This window comes from Schistocerca nitens, chromosome 4 (assembly GCF_023898315.1).
Source record: "Schistocerca nitens isolate TAMUIC-IGC-003100 chromosome 4, iqSchNite1.1, whole genome shotgun sequence".
In the NCBI taxonomy this organism is placed as follows: domain Eukaryota; kingdom Metazoa; phylum Arthropoda; class Insecta; order Orthoptera; family Acrididae; genus Schistocerca; species Schistocerca nitens.
Window position 1 is genome coordinate 946,642,996 of NC_064617.1, and position 19,299 is coordinate 946,662,294.

Here is a 19,299-nt window from a genome sequence, read left to right on the forward strand (position 1 = left end):
CCTCAGATCTGTATTAAAAACAAGGCGACAAATCTGGGTAAAACTCAGGATGAGCACCTCAGGATTTTAGGAAACGAAGCTGCAACGGACAGGAAAACTTTCGCTTGTTGCTATGCCGTGGTAAAATTCCCATGTACATTACCACTAGGTTTGAAACCTTGTGTAGCCATCACCGTTATTGTAGGGTACACCAACAAGGCATGTAATGCTAGACTACGTTACGTCTGGCAGATTCAACTGTTTGATCTATTCAGTGTCTCATACGTTCACTTACGATTTTTACAATCAGATAAGTTACTTGACTACTACAAACTACGTGTACTTCACCAACTACATATTGTGCATGCCCCCAGTACATCGCTCCATGTATCGAACACGTTTCATTTACTTCTAATAAAAGACATGGCTCAGATAGAATCCCATCTGCACACATCCACAAAGCAAAAAGATTTGGAAAATCCTTCTTAATTGCTGCTGTCCGCCCTTGCAATAAGATACCCTGCAGTCTACGCAAAATCCAAGACAATATTTCATTTAAGGAAAAAGTAATCCATGTAATTCCCCTCTCAGAAAATAAAGCAACGACCATTCCATTTTGTCCAAAAGGTAAGTAAATTCTCATTGCTACCTCCAGCAGTTTCATTTCCTTTTGCAATCTCTCAGTCTATCCCATTTTTGCTCCTATATTCAATACTTGTAGCTACCTTGTTGATCGATCAATTCCTCTTCCATCCCACGAAACTGAAATTGCAGTAGTTGATTTTATGATGAAACAGTTTTTACTATCAAAGGCGACCATGGTGTCATTTAAAAAATTGCCTAATTGTGCGCAGGCAGCCGCAAAAGATTAACCTCTTCTATCTTTTCCTGTTATTTTCATTTTCACCATGACCCTAGGTATAAAACTATCAACGTATGCATTTTTTGGTAGTTTTTTCGTCTCAGTTAAACGTAAGGTTTACGTACTGATTATGAATTTCCTGCAGCTATAAATTCTTGCGTTATTACTGTTTTTGAACGTAATATGTGAGACAAATTAAAAACTCCATTGTAAATAGAAGCAATTTTAGGGTTCAACGTACTATCGCAAATCAGGGCTTTATAGGTACAAGCTCGGATTATCGAAGGATGAGAAATGACATCGGCCATGACCTTTTACAAGAAACTATAGAGGACGTTTTTAGGTAATTAAAGAAACCATCAAAAATTTACATCTGAATGGAGTGTAAACTGCGGTCCTGAAAGCACGTGGAGTTTCTTACAACAGTGCCACTTCAGCCAGATTTGCATTGGACGGTAAATAGCATATTAATGTACTGATGTACTGAGTATCTGGTTGCATGTGGTCTTAATCTTGTCCAGATAAAGAAATAAAAGTACGCGTTACTGACAAGCACTAGTACGTCTGGGTTTTCAGAAGACACCTGCACAAAAACTACGAGTCATATCACGGGATAGAGCATCTCTCCAAACTTTTAACTCACATTAGAGGTGCTCAGTGAGAACAGCATTTGTGTTGCGGTAAACATCAATACGGGCGGGAAAGCAGATGCGTTCAGTTCGTTGCAGTCGTCGCTGGTATAACGACAGCATACCATTTTGGAAATCTGTTTACCAGGTTCCTATCTTCGTCCAAGAACTATGATAATGCGACAGTATAGACTGGGTGATTTGTCTGCACGTTGTGACTCGCCCGCCCCCAAGTGGAACTACGCCATGACGTCTACTGCGGATCGAAATTTGGAGAAATGTTCTGTCCACTGGCATGATTCATTTTTATGGCTTGTAGTTATCGCGCAGTTGTCCTCTGACATCTACATGTACATGTCTACTTTGCAAATCACATTTAAGTGCCTGGCAGAGGGTTCATCGAACAACCTTCACAGTTCGCTATTATTCCAATCCCGTATAGCGCGAGGAAAGAATGAACACTTCTATCTTTCCGTACGAGCTCTGATTTCCCGTATTTTATAGTGGTAATCGTTCCTCCCTATGTAGGTCGGTGTCAACAACATATTTTCGCATTCGGGGGAGAAAGTTGGTGATTGGAATTTCGTGAGAAGATTCCTTCGGAACGAAAAATGCCTTTCTTTTAACGATTTACAGCCCAAATCCTGTATCATTTCTGTGACACTCTCTCCCATATTTCGCGTTAATACTAAACGTACTGCCTTCCTTTGAACTTTTTCGATGTACTCCGTTAGTCCCATCTGGTAAGGATCCCACACCGCGCAGCAGTATTCTAAAAGAGGACGGACAAGCGTAGTGTAGGCAGTCTCTTTAGTAGGTCTGTAACATTTTCTAAGTAGTGGTAAAAGTAGTAGAGGGTTTTTTGGGCACACGACAGCAAGGTCTTCAGCGCCCGCTCAGTAACATAGTGAGACGGCTGTCAAGAAAGGACTCAGAGTAGTAAGAGAACACAGAACATAAAACACAGGTAACAAGCTTTGAGAAATGTGTGCCTACCCACACCGAAGCGTGGGACGAAGCACGTCGTCAGCAGTAAAACATGGATAACACAGGAAGAAAGTGGTAGAGGGAGTTAAAACAATATAGCAGATGGAAGTGGCTGGCTGACCGCAAGGAAAAAAGGGAGGAGTCAGCCACTCTGCAATACACTAAAACCTCCAGCCTAAAAGTTTAGGCCAGAGTCCAGACACATCACAAAACATTAAAACCCTAGACACACACGTCTCATCGTTTGCTAAAACACAAGGCAGATACCCATCAACTTGTGCTTCTGCCCTTGCATCACAGTATAAAATGCAGTCTGTTAAAATGTGCTGGACTAAGATGTGCACACCACAAGCATCACAAAACAGAGGATCCCCCCGCCGTAATAAAAAGCTATGTGTGAGAGGACAGTGCCCAATCCGAAGACGGAGGGTCACTTCTTCCTGCCTGAGCAACCGGCAGGAGGAACGCCACGGCCGAGTTATTGACATGACCAACCGCAGTTTATTGGCCGTCACCGCCAGCCATTCTTCCTCCCACAACTCCATGCACTTCCTGTGGAGTGCAGAGATAACAGACTGCAAGGGAATAGGACACTGGACCACATCCTGCTCTCTGCAGGCCTCCTTGGCAGCCCGATCGGCCTGTTCATTGCCCCGTATTCCTACATGACCAGGCACCCAGCAAACGGACACCTCCTTACCCCGCCGTTGGAGAAATTACAGTTGGTCATATAGGGTGTTACAAAAAGGTACGGCCAAACTTTCAGCAAACATTCCTCACACACAAAGAAAGAAACTATGTCATGTGGACATGTGTCCGGAAACGCTTACTTTCGATGTTAGAGCTCATTTTATTACTTCTCTTCAAATCACATTAATCATGGAATGGGAACACACAGCAACAGAACGTACCAGCCTGACTTCAAACACTTTGTTACAGGAAATGTTCAAAATGTCCTCCGTTAGCGAGGATACATGCATCCACCCTCCGTCGCATGGAACCCCTGATGCGCTGATGCAGCCCTGGAGAATGGCGTATTGTATCACAGCCGTCACAATACGAGCACGAAGAGTCTCTACATTTGGTACCGGGGTTGCGTAGACAAGAGCTTTCAAATGCCCCCATAAATGAAATTCAAGAGGGTTGAGGTCAAGAGAGCGTGGAGGCCATGGAATTGGTACGCCTCTACAGGAATTGGTACGCCTCTACAAATCCATCGGTCACCGAATCTGTTGTTGAGAAGCGTACGAACACTTCGACTGAAATGTGCAGGAGCTCCATCGTGCATGAACTGTAGAGCAATGAGTCGCATGTCAACACAAGCACCGAAGTCAACATTACCTTCCTTCAATTGGGCCAACTGGCAGTGAATCGAGGAAGTACAGTTGAAACGTCCCCTTAGAACAATTGTATACGACTGTGCTTAAACTGACACACAATATTTTTAGCGCAACGGAATCTGACTTTCAATAATCCCTACAAAAGAATGACCCTGACTAACATTAACCTATACCTTTCACAAAGCACTTACCTCACAAAAATCTTCGTTACTCGAACTACTGCAATTCAGCGAGCGCCACTACTGCCGGCTAAATAGAAGATTCAAACTACGGAAGGCACTAACTACTGATAGGCATAGTGAGCAAATGAAAGATTTTAATAGAGAACAAACAATGTATTTACCTTAATAGTCATAATATATATAGCAGTTCATGACATCCAGTCTTACAAATTTCAATACTCCGCCATTTCTCTCCCCAGATCCACCACTGCTGGCGGCTCACCTCCAACAGCGCAACGCTACGCGCTGTTCACATCCAGCTGCCCAACACTACAAGGGCAGACAACAATGCAAACTAGCCACAGACTGCAAACAGCACAGCCAGTGATTTTCATACAGAGCGCTACGTAACGTTGCCAGTAAGAAAACATAAACAGCCTACTTACACAGTACATACTGACGAAACTAAAATGAGCTCTAACATGGAAATTATGCGTTTCCGGACACATGTCCACATAACATCTTTTCTTTATTTGTGTGTGAGGAATGTTTCCTGGAAGTTTGGCCGTACCTTTTTGTAACACCCTATATATCACCTGGACCACCTCTTCAGTTGGATACAAATTCTGCAGTGATTGTAAGGCACTAAGAGAATCGGAGCAGAGAAGAAATCCCTTGCCCCGAACATGATTCGTCCTGCCAATAAAACGCAATGAAAACATCCAGGAGGTCCTTATGAACAATCTCGTATAGGACATGGGAAGTATAAAATGTAACGTGAAATAAAACTATATTTAAGATGCCATCATTTTTTATTAAAAAAGTGTATGTACAAGATAGGACAGGTGAGTTGCTAGTGATGGTTGCCCATCCTTGGGGCTGAACCAGTTCAGCCCAGGAGGGCGGCCTTGGCTCGGAGGTGTGCGATGGCTTCGGCGGACAGGCCCTCTGAGGCCAGCACGACCGGGGCGTGAGCAGCGTACGTCAGGGGGGCGGCAGCCACCGTGTGGTAGGCGAACGACCTGGCGGGAGACACGGCCACCACGGCGGGGGCGGAGTAGGCCAGGGCCCCGGGGGCAGAGTAGGCGACGGCGGGGGCAGCCACAGCGACGGCCGGGGCGGGGGCGGCCACGGCGACGGCTGCGGGAGCGGGGGCGGGCTCGGGCTCCTCGGGGGCGGCGGCGGCGCGGGCGGCGGCCTCTGCGACGGCGGCGGCGTGGGCGGCCTTAGCCTCGGCGACCTCGGGGGTGTCTTCGACGGGCTTGGGGGCCTCGACGGCGGGGGCCTCGGGGGCGGCGGGGGCCACGGGCAGGTTGGTGGCGGCGACGCGGAAGCCGTTGACGGGGTCGGCGACGTAGTGGGCGCTCTGCACGACGCCGTTGGCGTCCAGGTAGGAGTAGCCGCCGGCGACGGAGCCGTCGAAGGCGCGGGCCTCAGACTTGGCGGACAGGGCGCCGCTGTAGCCGTAGCTGTACTGGCCCAGCTCGTCCTGGGCGTGGTACTGCGACGACACGGAGACGGGCGCGACGACGGCGGCGGGGGCGGCGGCGTACGAGATGTGCGCGGGGGCGGCGCCCGTGTAGGTGACTGCCGCGGGGGCGGCGGCGGCGTAGGAGATGGCGGGGGCGGCGGCGATGTGCGTCACGCCGTTCAGACCGCCGTGCAGGAAGCCCGGGCGGGCAGCGGCCGTAGCCAGGAGGGCGCTCACGACAACCTGCGGCGGAAAAATTCACGGTCACAACAAACGATAGGTCCACAGTTCACGTCCTAACAATAAGCTGCCCTACTGCACCTCTACATAGCCTTTTGTAACGCGGTTTCTCTTCTTCAGCAGTTATCATTTCAGTTCGTACTGTTGCGAACCGGCCTGGGTGGCCGAGCGGTTCTAGGTGCTACAGTCTGGAACCGCGCGACCGCTATGGTCGCAGGTTCGAATCCTGCCTCGGGCACGGATGTGTGTGATGTCATTAGGTTAGTTAGGTTTAAGTAGTTCTAAGTTCTAGGGGACTGATGGCCTTAGAAGTTAAGTCCCATAGTGCTCAGAGTCATTTGAACCATTTGAACTGTTGTGAGTTTCTGCAGAGGAACAGTGTTCATGCATCTGAAATGTATAAGATCCTGAGGAACACCCAGCTACTGAATGAAAAAAAATTCTGAGCTAAGAAGATTTTATTTGGAGAGATTCATTATGATACAGGCTGCTACCAATTATTAACAATACGTCTTTACTTTGAATTAATCTCAAACGCTATCACAAATGTGGTACTCTTCACGTTGACACTGTTGTCTGTAGTAAAGTATCGTCGTTCGATGACCGTGAAGAACTGCAGGGTGCTACGAATCGTAGGTCCGTTTAAATGTGGATAAATTCAAGATCATGCGTACCAAAAACGAAAGAGCACCCGATAATATGAGATTATATAATTAGTAGGAAACATATTCAGCATTTTAAATCGTATAAGTATTTGTGAGTAATGGTAAGAAGCAATATGAGATGGGAAGATCACATAAAATCAGTATTAGGGAATGCGAGTAGAACGCACTTTTGTTGGAACGTTTCTGTGTAAACGTAATGAATCTATAAAGGAAATCGTATGGAAGACACTATTGGGATCAATCCTATTGTTCCAGTGTTAGGAGTCCCTATCAAGTAGGCTTGACAATAGGCATCGAACGAATTCCCAGACACAGTCCTTGGACAGTAAGAGGTCGTTATAGCCCATACGAAAGTGTAACAAAGAGAAAAACGGTGTAGTTCTTGCGAAACTCTGTTAGACGCATTAAGAGAATCTGTATTCGAAGATGGAAGTGTGAGAATTATGCTGGCAAAATCGTATTCTCGCGTAGGGATCGTGGCACTAAAATAAGAAGGATTAGACGACACACAGAGGCACAGAGTCAGCCGTTTTTTCTCGCTCTATATCCTAATGGAATAGGCAGGAAAGACGAGAATATTGTTATGATGGTTTCCTCCACCAAGTACAGTAGTGGGTCTTGTGAAACATTTAAGTAAAGGTTTCGCCAGAGGGCCAGTATTTGTATGAGTATTACCATTCGTTCGAGCCCGACGGTTGAGCTCTGTTTTAATGTGTCTTAGTGGAATACTGTGTAACAAACAAGTAGGGCCATTCTTCTTCCCCCACTCCCTCCCCGCGTGTCCACACTCCCCAGCGTAAAGCGTCTCTGCTACTTATGGACGGAGGTGATAAGTGTTCGCGCAATTTGTGTGGTTTTGGAAGATTATGAAACCACGAAAGTTGGAGTCAACACATATCCTAGTCCCATTATCAATCATGAGCGACAAAGGAAGCAAAAGATTTAACCGTCATCGTCTTTCCTGCACTTGGCAGTGGACTTTCCTAACACCGCCAGCAATCGAAGAAGCTGCCTCCTGATCCACCGTTCCACACTAGTGTGTGCTAGCATTGTAGCGCTTATACTGCGAGAAGTACGGAGGTGAACATACCTATAAAACTAGATGCTGACGATTTCTAAGCAACCTCCTCTCCCCCCCCCCCCCCTCTTGCCTAACAAGTACTGTGATACTGGGATTTTCGTGTGAGATTTTCAGGCCCTATTGTAGGCTGCGACTGACTTCGGATGGACGAACGTCGCGGTTCACCCTGTCTCGAGATACAGATGCTACGACAATGATTCAGGTCAATTGAAAATCGGTACGATGTGATTACGGGATATGCGTGTGTGTTAAGCTTCTCTGTGTTGTCTGCATTCCCTGATTGTCATCGTATGAGTGAAAAAGATGGAAACACACACTCAAATAGATGGCTGTGGATTAGCCGGCAGTGTTCGCCAAGGACGCACCGCTGGATCTCAAGTGTCGACCACAACGCCCGGCGTCTGAGCGCGTCCTTGACTCGTTGTCGCCCGAGCCAAGAGCCTTTTGGACTGACGTCTCGCTGCTGAAACGTCACCATCGCCGTAATGTATTCAGAGACCTGATCTCCAGGGACTGCCTGACAAACTCTGGCTTCCGGTAAGGCGGTTTCTGACTGGCAGACGCATTGCGCTCCGTTTCTCATTATTGAAGTAAGAACAAAATAGGAAACAGTTCACGAAGTTGATGAGCAGTAGCCGCAGTGAGCATCCTTCAGACACAATCGTATGAAACTTAACAGCGACAAAGAACAACCACGGCGAAAATAGCTCCGCAAGAACACAATGCCACGCCTGGCCTCTTACAGACAATCACCAGTGTTAGAGTGACATTTACAATTTTCCTATAATAGATAAAATTTTGCATTCTCTTGCAGAGTTTTTCTATAAACTCTAACCGTAGTATCAATTCGATTTATCTCTCCATTTAAGCAGAAATTCTGTACTGAATCCTACAATACTTTATAGTTCATTCCCCACCAAAAATTAGCTGCGAAGATTGGAGAGACATGTACACGAAACTATTCACATATGGTCTGTGATTCACCCAGGGTGTATTCATCGTACTGAGTAGATGCTCTCTCCCAGAATGAAGGAGAGATAAGATTAGTGAAAGCAGATCCAGTTCACTGCAAAGTGCACCATACCTGAGAAGAGCAGCTTTCCGTCTTACTCACTCCTGAATGTAGATGACCTATCCGGTCTGACAGAGAAAGGATACCGAATCGATACGAAGAGCCGCGGTAGACTCGGTGCTGAGAGTTCAGGCAACACGACAAAACGACTTTCAGTAGTGTTACCTACTTGTATTTATGAAGTTATTTTCGTTTAAATATGGTGATATAATTTTGTAACAAAATCATCTTTAGAGTAAAGGTGATGTTACTCTTGTGAAATCTTCTTCGATAAATGTAAAGAACGCTCTCCAACTAAAACTGTCCGATAAAAAAGTTGGCAAACAAGATGAGAGAAGGGCAGAGCACTTAGAGAGACACGCTGAGAATCATTGCTACCTCGAACAATACGTTTAGCTGTACATGCTCTGATGTGTAAAAGTGAAATTTGCACAGGAGGGTAAAAATTCAGAGTAACTTCGCTAAAGTCATCAGAAAAATAAGGATTGCCTGGTGAAATGGTTAGCTCAGAAGAGATGGAATTGGAAGGCGGATTTAAATTTGTCCCAAGCCAAATAAGAACAACGCAGGGTGAAAAGTAATTATTAATTCTCACGTGTGATTGCCTCAGTATTAACAGAGGAGGAAAGAGACAGTAGGAAAAATTTGTGATAGTCATTAGTGTAATACTGAGACCATAGGATCAAACAGGTAAAATCAGAATTGAAGACGAAGAACTATGTGCTCTGGTTAGTAAGGTTACGAGACACGGATGTAGCTTTCGCCCCTATTTTGCAATTAACGCTTCCATGAAGCAATGATGGAAATATAAGAAATATTCATGACTGGGATTAAATTTGAGAGAGAAAGGATACCATTGATAAGGTTCGCTGATGACGTTGCTATCCTCAGTGAAAGAGATCAAGAATTATATGGCATGCGGAATGGAAAAAGCAGGCAAAGCCGCAAGTGCTATTGATTGAGAGTAAATTGAAGAAAGACGAAAGTAATGAGTAGTAGAAATTGCATTAGCGGTAATCTTCACATCAAAACTTGGTGACCACGAAGTAGAAGTAGCTAAGGATTTCTGCTACCTTGGAAGCAAAATAACACAACGGACGCAAAGAAGAAGGTATAAAAAGCAGGCTATAGACTGGCTCAGCTACAGAGGGTATCCCTGGCCAGAAGCAGTCGTCTGGTATCAAACACGGGTCTTAATTTGAGAAACAAATTTCTGAGGATGTACGTCACGGGCACAGCATTATAGGGCGATGAATGATGGACAGTGGGAAAATCTAAAAGAAGTGAATCGAAACGCTTGAGGTATGGTGCTTTTTAAGTATGCTGAAAATTAGATGGACTGATAACATAAGAAACGAAGATATTCTCCCCAGAATGTTCAAGGAGTGGAACAAGGACAAGAGGGAAGATGAGAATGATAGGGTACGTGTTAAGGGGGGTAGGACGTCAAACGGGCCGTCTTGGAGCAGGAGAGACACCACAGGGCATTTTAATTCCCACTGTCTATAGTTTTACGAATAAATTCATAAAACTTCGTCGGAATGACCAGGAAGGATTCAGGATTCACAATCATAACAGTGGAAGTTCAAAAAAAAAATATTTTTTTTACATGTGAAAATTCATCGTTTTTCACCTCTATTGGCTGCGTTTATTGCTATAGGTACACGTTTCTTCATAAGTAAGAGAAATTCTTCGATGAATTTTGCACAGCATACAAACCATACTTACAGGTGTATGAAACTCTAGAAATTATTTAATTTATGAAAAAATGAATGTGCTGTTACATTTTAAACTTCATGTTTAGAAAAAACTCAAATTTTATAGTTAATTTTCTCCATTTTTACCACAGTTTTTAATAGATTTGGAAAATTCTAGAGTTTCATACACCTGTAAGTATGGTTTGTATGCTGTGCAAAATTCATCGAAGAATCTCCCTTACTTATGAAGAAAAGTGTACCTATAGCAACAAATGTAGTCAATGGTAAGCGAAAAAAAGGTGAAATTCAAATGTACAAAAATAAATTATTTTCTTATATTTTTGAACTTCCACCACTATATGTGTAAACCTTGAATCCTTTCTGGTCATTCTCACAAAGTTTTATGAATTTATTTTTAAAAGTACAGACAGTGGAAATTAAAAATTCCTGTGGTGTCTCTCCTGCTCCAAGTCGTCCCGTTTGACGTCCTACCCCCCTTAAGACGTCGAAGGTTAGTTTTCGTGGTACTTGCGAGAGCTGTAGAGGTAAAAACTGCAAGGAGAGACAGAGACTGGAATATAGCCAAGAAATAATTAAGGTCACTGAGAGCAAGTGCTACGCTGAGACGAAGAGGCTGGCACAGGGGAGAAATTCGTGACGCGCCTCATCACATCGGACAGAAGACTGACGACCCAAGAAAACAACAGAGTTATTTCAGTTGTAAGGAGCGATTCTCAATAACAGATACTTGTCAAGTGATGCTGTACTCGCTAGTAAGGCACGTGCCGACCGCTAAGAGCACAGTAGGTCGAAGAGTGGGTGTGAGGCGGTACTTACGAAGATCTTCATGGCTGTTTGCTGGGTGGTGCTGTGCGCTGCTGGTGCGGTCTGCTGAGCACTCGCAGAGGACCTGTGGCCCGGGATGCGCGCGCGCCGTATATATAGGGCGGCGGCGGCCTTGCCACGCCCGGGCTCTGCGACTCCTCCTCCGGTGGCGGCGACCTCGCGGGACATCCCAGTGGCTCCTTAGCGTGGGGCGACGCCGCACTCGGGCGCAGTTCGGCCCGGTGGCCCGGTCGGTAGCCACGTCCACGCCCGGCAGCCGCAACGCCGCTCCGCGCCCAGCCCGGCTATCCGCTTTCGTCTGGTCCCAAATCCGCTTCGCGTATTTCGCTATGCGCCCGCGTTTGTAACTCTCGATGCCGTAACGCAGCTAAAGCCTCCTGTAAAACTGCCTGCTCTTCCACCACGTACCGGTAAGAGCATATTCTCTCGTTACATGTACAGTCTACAAAAAAAATGGTTCAAATGGCTCTGAGCACTATGGGACTCAACTGCTGAGGTCATTAGTCCCCTAGAACTAGTTAAACCTAACTAACCTAAGGACATCACAAACATCCATGCCCGAGGCAGGATTCGAACCTGCGTCCGTAGCGGTCTTGCGGTTCCAGACTGCAGCGCCTTTAACCGCACGGCCACTTTGGCCGGCTACAGTCTACATTCCATTTGCTTTCCCAGAAACCCTGAACACCGCTCACGTACAGAACATTGTCCCGTCATAACAATCGAGTCTTGTAGAGGGCTGTGATGTACGGGACAGACAGAGCTTTACGTTTTCATAATAACCCACTCGAGTTTTAATTGCTTGAGATAGGTATTGCCCTGTTGATACTACACTACTGGTCATTAAAATTGCTACACCACGAGGATGACGTGCTACAGACGCAAAATTTAACCGACAGGAAAAAGATGCTGTGATATGCAAATGATTAGCTTTTCAGAGCATTCACACAAGGTTCGCGCTAGTGGCGACACCTACAACATGCTGACATGAGGAAAGTTTCCAACCCATTTCTCATACAGAAACAGCAGTTGACCGGCGTTGCCTCGTGAAACGTTGTTGTGATGCCTTGTGTAAGGAGGAGAAATGCGTACTATAAATCCGTCGGATGTAGCGTATCGCGATTGCGATTTATCGTATCGCGACATTGTTGCTCGCGTTGGTCGAGATCCAATGGCTGTTAGCAGAATATGGAATCGGTGGGTTCAGGAGGGTAATACGGAACGCCGTGCTGGATCCCAACGGCCTCGTATCACTAGCAGTCGAGATGACAGACATCTTATCCGCATGGCTGTAACGCATCGTGCAGCCACGCCTCGATCCCTGAGTCAACAGATGGGGACGTTTGTAAGACAACAACCATCTGCACGAACAGTTCGACGACGTTTGCAGCAGCATGGACTATCAGCTCGGAGACCACGTCTGCGTTTACCCTTGACGCTGCATCACAGACAGGAGCGCCTGCGATGGTGTACTGAACGACGAACCTTGGTGCAGGAATGGCAAAACGTCATTTTTTCGGATGAATCCAGGTTCTGTTTACAGCATCATGATGGTCGCATCCGTGTTTGGCGACATCGCGGTGAACGCACATTGGAAGCGTGTATCCGTCATCGCCATACTGGTGTGTCACCCGGCGTGATGGTATGGGGTGCCATTGGTTACACGTCTCGGTCACCTCTTGTTGGCATTGACGGCACTTTGAACAGTGGACGTTACATTTCAGATGTGTTACGACCCGTGGCTCTACCCTTCATTCGATCCCTGCGAAACCCTACATTTCAGCAGGATAATGCACGACCGCATGTTGCAGGTCCTCTACGGGCCTTTCTGGATACAGAAAATGTTCGACTGCTGCCCTGGCCAGCACATTCTCCAGATCTCTCACCAACTGAAAACGTCTGGTGAATGGTGGCCGAGCAACTGGCTCGTCACAATACGCCAGTCACTACTCTTGATGCTATCGTGTTGAAGCTGCATGGGCAGCTGTACCTGTACACGCCATGCAAGCTCTGTTTGAGTCAATGCCCAGGCGTATGAAGGCCGTTATTATGGCCAGAAGTGGTTGTTCTGGGTACTGATTTCTCAGGATCTATACACCCAAATTGCGTGAAAATGTAATCACATGTCAGTTGTAGTATAATATATTTGTCCAATGAATAGCCGTTTATCATCTGCATTTCTTCTTGGTGTAGGAATTTTAATGGCCAGTAGTGTATGAGGAAAGATCATAGGAGTATTGACTGTAACAGCGTTAGAGTCTCCATCTCGTAAACAATTTTAGTCTACCAATACACGTAATGATGAATTTTTAGAATACTGGCGAAGTATTCGCGAATAGCGCCCAACTCAGTCAAGTCACCTCTTATGCTCGTCATCGACGTTGGCTTATTTAAAGCTGTGTTTATGGTATTATGAGTAAGAATTCACATTTTAGACTGACCACGTACTTCCATAAACACACATAAAAACATCTCTCACAACTATCGAAAAAGGGGTCTGATAACTGCCTTTTATATAATCTCTGTTTCTGACTAAGCTCGCTTCTTCTCAATACGTAAATCACTTAATTAAATGAATAATTTCGAATATAATAATGCATATTTTCCTGTCGCCATTGAAAATAGACATTAGACGAGTAGCAGGGATGATGAAAATAATTATTTCCTTCAATTTAAATCAACCGCCGTTGAGCACAAGGAGATTCTATATGTATTTCCAAAAAACAGTAAACAAAATTTCTTTCCTCATATAAATGTAGCCGGCCGCGGTGGCCGAGCGGTTCTAGGCTCTTCAGTCCGAAACAGCGCGACTGCTACGGTCGCAGATTCGAATCCTGTCTCGGGCATGGATGTGTGTGATGTCCTAAGGATAGGTAGGTTTAAGTAGTTCTAAGTTCTAGGGGACTGATGACCTCAGATATTAACTCCCATAGTGCTTAGAGCCATTTGATCCATCTGAACATAAATGTATGTTTAGATTCTTCGACAGAACATCACTCTCTGTTTAAAATATCCTGGATATACTTCTCTTGATTTACTGCTTTGTAAAAATAAAATATATCATTCGATGAAAAATAATCTTCGTACTCCCAACAACTCAGTTCACTACTGTCGGTTAATAATATTCAGCTCAGCATAAAATAATATCTTCGACTTCCACTCAACAACTCTTACTAAAACGAATTTATCGTGCACACAGAAATTAGCGACACTGGCAATGAATCTCAACATAGCTTAATTTTTGGATCCAACGAACAGAGCAAAAAATTATTTTTATAGTCGCTTTCGTAGTTGTTATTCTGTTGCTTTGACATTGATAGGAGATTACAGGAGCAATACGCGAGCTCTTCTCTGAGGAGCGGTGGCCTTCGTCGCATTGCAGATCGTGACCAGACACTCGACAGCACTGTCCGGTCCTCGCAAGCGTCAAAGTTCCTCACGAAAATCAGCCGTTGCATGAAAATTTTAAAAACATTCTGTAGATACGTAACAGACATGTATTTAAATACGTAATAAAGCTTGTCAAGTGCTTAGTATGTGCCCTTGGTCGACTGCTGCAAATAGTGAGTATTAAAGATAGGTACGTGACGCTGTATCTTTCTGGCGTCTTCTTTGTTCTCGGGGCCGGGCTACTTGCTTGTAAACTGGAGAGCACACTTTCGAGTCCTACATGGAATATAAGTGGTCCCTTTTGAATGTGCCGTTGCTGACTGTGTTTTACGTGGGCAAAACACTAAAATCTGTTGTAATAAACAAAATACACATAACATCTGTGTTCAGTAATTTCGAGACAATCCGACTCCAATACGTATGTGATTGCTGTAAGCCTTCCAGATCTGAAAGTCGTATTGTAGAAAAATGAAGGACCGGAACGAGCGATCAAGTCCACTTGTAGAGGCGAGCATCTCAGCCTATCGCTTATGCTATGGATTCATACACCACATCTTTCTTATACAAGCTCTCAATTTGTTGGCTATTGGAGGCTTCACCAAAATATCAACGTTATGAATTTAAAATTCATTTACCTTGCAACTTATTTTTCTTATTTCTACCCTATGACAGTCAAAATACTGTGCGTTTGACTCTTTTACTCTAATGCAGACAAAGTAAGGCTGTGTAATGGACCAGTACGGGATCGTGAGCTCTTGCCCTTCTGCCTCCTTCACGTTTTCCTCGTACATATACTTTTGTCCAACTAATTCTTGAAATACATCATTTAATTCCATCTCTCAATGTAAGACACATCTCCAGCTTCACTTAAAAAAAAAAAAAACAAAAAAAAAAAAAAAGAAAAGAAAACTGCTCGTCAACTCAGAGAGTAAGTGCTGAGGTCAACAAAAAATGTTCGCTAGAACAATGTAAAATTGTACTCACAATAAAAAAGTTTTGTTTCACGCACTTAGAGAAGTATCTGACACATTAGTTCAGTCAAATTAACCACATTTTAGAAAAGAAATTCATGATAGTTTGATGTGTCTGCCATCTGTGATAAAATACCAGAGTGGTTTTCTTGCGGATCCTGAGCACTTGTATCGGCCATTAGTTCAGTATCTACGCTGCTCGGTTTGTCATATGCAGTGAGAGCTACTATTAACAACGACATCTGCACTCAGTTTTTAATAACGGTCTCTAACAAAGCAAAATTGTGTTGGAAGGGCTCTAAGAAATGATGTTTATTCTAGAACCGATACATGATACAAATGCAAAATGAGCATTGCGTTATAAACATCTCAATCGATTCTCCATTCTGCTTGACTTTGTTAATATTTTCATTTAAATCAGTAGAGTCCCTAATTAACCATGCATTCCTGGTATTGTTCTAGTTTACTTGTCTTTTATTCGATGAATTAATACCCTTTAATGTATTATGTATCTAATATGAGGACGTCTATTCCCTCTTCCGTTTAATATACGATAACTGTCTCACTAAATTATCTTCCACGTCTGAGGTCTAAAAAAGTCTGTGTACAATTTATTTTTTAATCATGTATGCAGTCTGCTGCTTCTAACGCAAAACATCTAACATCTCTTGTGTGTGGTAACCGTTTCAAAAGGAAACTCATCAGACATTGTGAAACTATTGCAGTAATTTAACTGACGTCTCAATCTGAATGTAGAAAACAAGACAGTTTATAAGTGACCATATTTGCTGCAATATGCAATTGACAGACAGTGTCATCACAGTCGAGATTATTATCAACATGATTACGATAGAATATCATACAACAAACTGTTCCAAACGCCCTGGAACTTGTTCAGAGGTCTCGCCGACATCCTTGCTAGACTAAGGAAAGGAAAAGAAACGATCCTTTGATTTCTAATAAAATTTATAATAAATGCAACTTTCTGGGACAAAATTGTTCCTCAGCACGATGTGAGAACCAGTAACATTCGGAAGAGTGCTAGAGAGAATAGGAAACACTTGTATCTGCGTTAACTATTATTTAGTTTCAGTTTGTTCTCACTACGGTCCTAAGAGGATAAGGGTGAAAATGGATGGGCCGAGTCCAACTTTCCAACAGTCTCTTGCGAAAATAGATTTTCGGAATGCTGAGGGTAACCAACAGACATATAAGCTACTGGCATTTGCGGTGGATATGAAGGGTGATTATCATTACACAGTCCTCTCTATGAACCACGCAGTCTTTATTTAAAAAAATGGTTCAAATGGCTCTGAGCACTATGGGAGTTAACATCTAAGGTCATCAGTCCCCTAGAACTTAGAACTACTTAAACCTAACTAACCTAAGGACATCAAACACATCCATGCCCGAGGCAGGATTCGAACCTGCGACCGTAGTGGTCGCGCGGTTCCAGACTGTAGCGCCTAGGACCGCTCGGCCACTCCGGCCGGCCAGTCTTTATAAAATCCGCCTTACACTGTTCAGTAATCCAACTTCGCCGTCACCGCAGAGGGGCACTTTGGGAAGAAGGGTCTTACCAGTTTCTCATAAACGACTTCTTTCATAGATACACAAATATCGTAATCAGACAGCCTTGATTTTATTTGTACCAGACTGTCGTAGTGGTTTGACTTCTAGGTATTTAGGCGATCACAGTTACAAGTAAAGAGTCTGCGGCATTGTGCTCGAACTATTTTGTAAATTTTCTATTTACGCAGACAGTATCACTATCAGCTCGTCAGTTCGGTATTTTAATCGTTATCTTGGATGTTCGAAAGATTTTCTATAAATAAAAAAAGTAGTTGTTCATGTAACTCACATTTTGGAGTACATGTCCGAATTTATGTCAAAACAGTAATGTGTGTATCAATAACGCTGTATTTGTATTACTTAGCCGAGAAGGCAGCATGAATAGGAAGAGTGAACCTTGGAAAGAAATATGGGAAAATAAAGATCCAGCCACGTGAGCTACACTTCAATACACGATGCATTGAATATGAACCTATCTCGTTGTCGAGATGTGTACGTACTTCCAGCGAACATTCCCGGTTCTACTGACTTCTGCTGAACCACATACGACCTGGCCGGATAGCCGTGCACGCTAACGCGCCGCATCTGAGACACGAGAAGATAGCCGACCCCGAATACAATCTGCTACACTCAATAACGACGAGGAACGCAGTCGAGTCAACGTAAATTGATCCCTGAATAATAATCATACAATAACGAGCGAAAAAATGCTACTGTCGGAACACAAAAAAGGCTAATATACTCCTGTTTAAAAGACTCTGACTGAGAAGTGGGGTCCTGCTGCCTCATCTGCCTTCCTCGGCACCTTTAAAAATATTCCCAAAAATTTTAGCACGTGAACATATTCACGCTTCTTTTTAATACGCAAATCGCTTCTCACTCCCATAAGCTCCCCTAATTATAATTCGCTTACACCAACTATTCCATCGCTGTAAGTCACTCACGCCCATCCACTCTCACATGTCCATTCTCATTCACACCTTCAGTCCAACTCATTGTCATTATCTCTTTGCCGGCCGAAGTGGCCGCGCGGTTCTGGCGCTGCCGTCTGGAACCGCGAGACCGCTACGGTCGCAGGTTCGAATCCTGCCTCGGGCATGGATGTGTGTGCTGTCCTTAGGTTAGTTACGTTTAACTAGTTCTAAGTTCTAGGGGACCAATGACCTCAGCAGTTGAGTCCCATAGTGCTCAGAGCCATTTGACTAAGCTCGCTTCTTCTCAATACGTAAATCACTTAATTAAATGAATAATTTCGAATATAATAATGCATATTTTCCTGTCGACATTGAAAAAAGACATTAGACGAGTAGCAGGGATGATGAAAATAATTATTTGCTTCAATTTAAATCAACCGCCGTTGAGCACAAGGAGATTCTATATGTATTTCCAAAAAACAGTAAACAAAATTTCTTTCCTCATATAAATGTAGCCGGCCGCGGTGGCCGAGCGGTTCTAGGCTCTTCAGTCCGGAACAGCGCGACTGCTACGGTCGCAGATTCGAATCCTGTCTCGGGCATGGATGTGTGCAGTGTCCTTAGGTTAGTTGGGTTTAAGTAGTTCTAAGTTCTAGGGGACTGATGACCTCAGATGTTAACTCCCATAGTGCTTAGAGCCATTTGATCCATCTGAACATAAATGTATATTTAGATTCTTCGACAGAACATCACTCTCTGTTTAAAATATCCTGGATATACTTCTCTTGATTTACTGCTTTGTAAAAATAAAATATATCATTCGATGAAAAATAATCTTCGTACTCCCAACAACTCAGTTCACTACTGTCGGTTAATAATATTCAGCTCAGCATAAAATAATATCTTCGACTTCCACTCAACAACTCTTACTAAAACGAATTTATCGTGCACACAGAAATTAGCGACACTGGCAATGAATCTCAACATAGCTTAATTTTTGGATCCAACGAACAGAGCAAAAAATTATTTTTATAGTCGCTTTCGTAGTTGTTATTCTGTTGCTTTGACATTGATAGGAGATTACAGGAGCAATACGCGAGCTCTTCTCTGAGGAGCGGTGGCCTTCGTCGCATTGCAGATCGTGACCAGACACTCGACAGCACTGTCCGGTCCTCGCAAGCGTCAAAGTTCCTCACGAAAATCAGCCGTTGCATGAAAATTTTAAAAACATTCTGTAGATACGTAACAGACATGTATTTAAATACGTAATAAAGCTTGTCAAGTGCTTAGTATGTGCCCTTGGTCGACTGCTGCAAATAGTGAGTATTAAAGATAGGTACGTGACGCTGTATCTTTCTGGCGTCTTCTTTGTTCTCGGGGCCGGGTTACTTGCTTGTAAACTGGAGAGCACACTTTCGAGTCCTA

At 44.1% G+C, this 19,299-nt stretch overlaps 1 protein-coding gene across 1 annotated transcript in view; it reads right to left on the reverse strand.

Annotated features, from left to right (window-relative positions):
* The window catches only part of LOC126252709 (ice-structuring glycoprotein-like), a 36,309-nt gene extending 25,096 nt beyond the window's left edge, over positions 1-11,213 (reverse strand). The window contains exons 1-2 of the mRNA XM_049953612.1: positions 11,022-11,213; positions 4,851-5,672 (exon numbers count right to left, since the gene is read on the reverse strand). Coding sequence (XP_049809569.1) covers positions 4,851-5,672; positions 11,022-11,198 — 999 coding nt within the window. The 5' untranslated portion in view covers positions 11,199-11,213. The remainder of the gene's footprint in view (positions 1-4,850; positions 5,673-11,021) is intronic.
* Between the last annotated feature and the right edge of the window lie 8,086 nt (positions 11,214-19,299).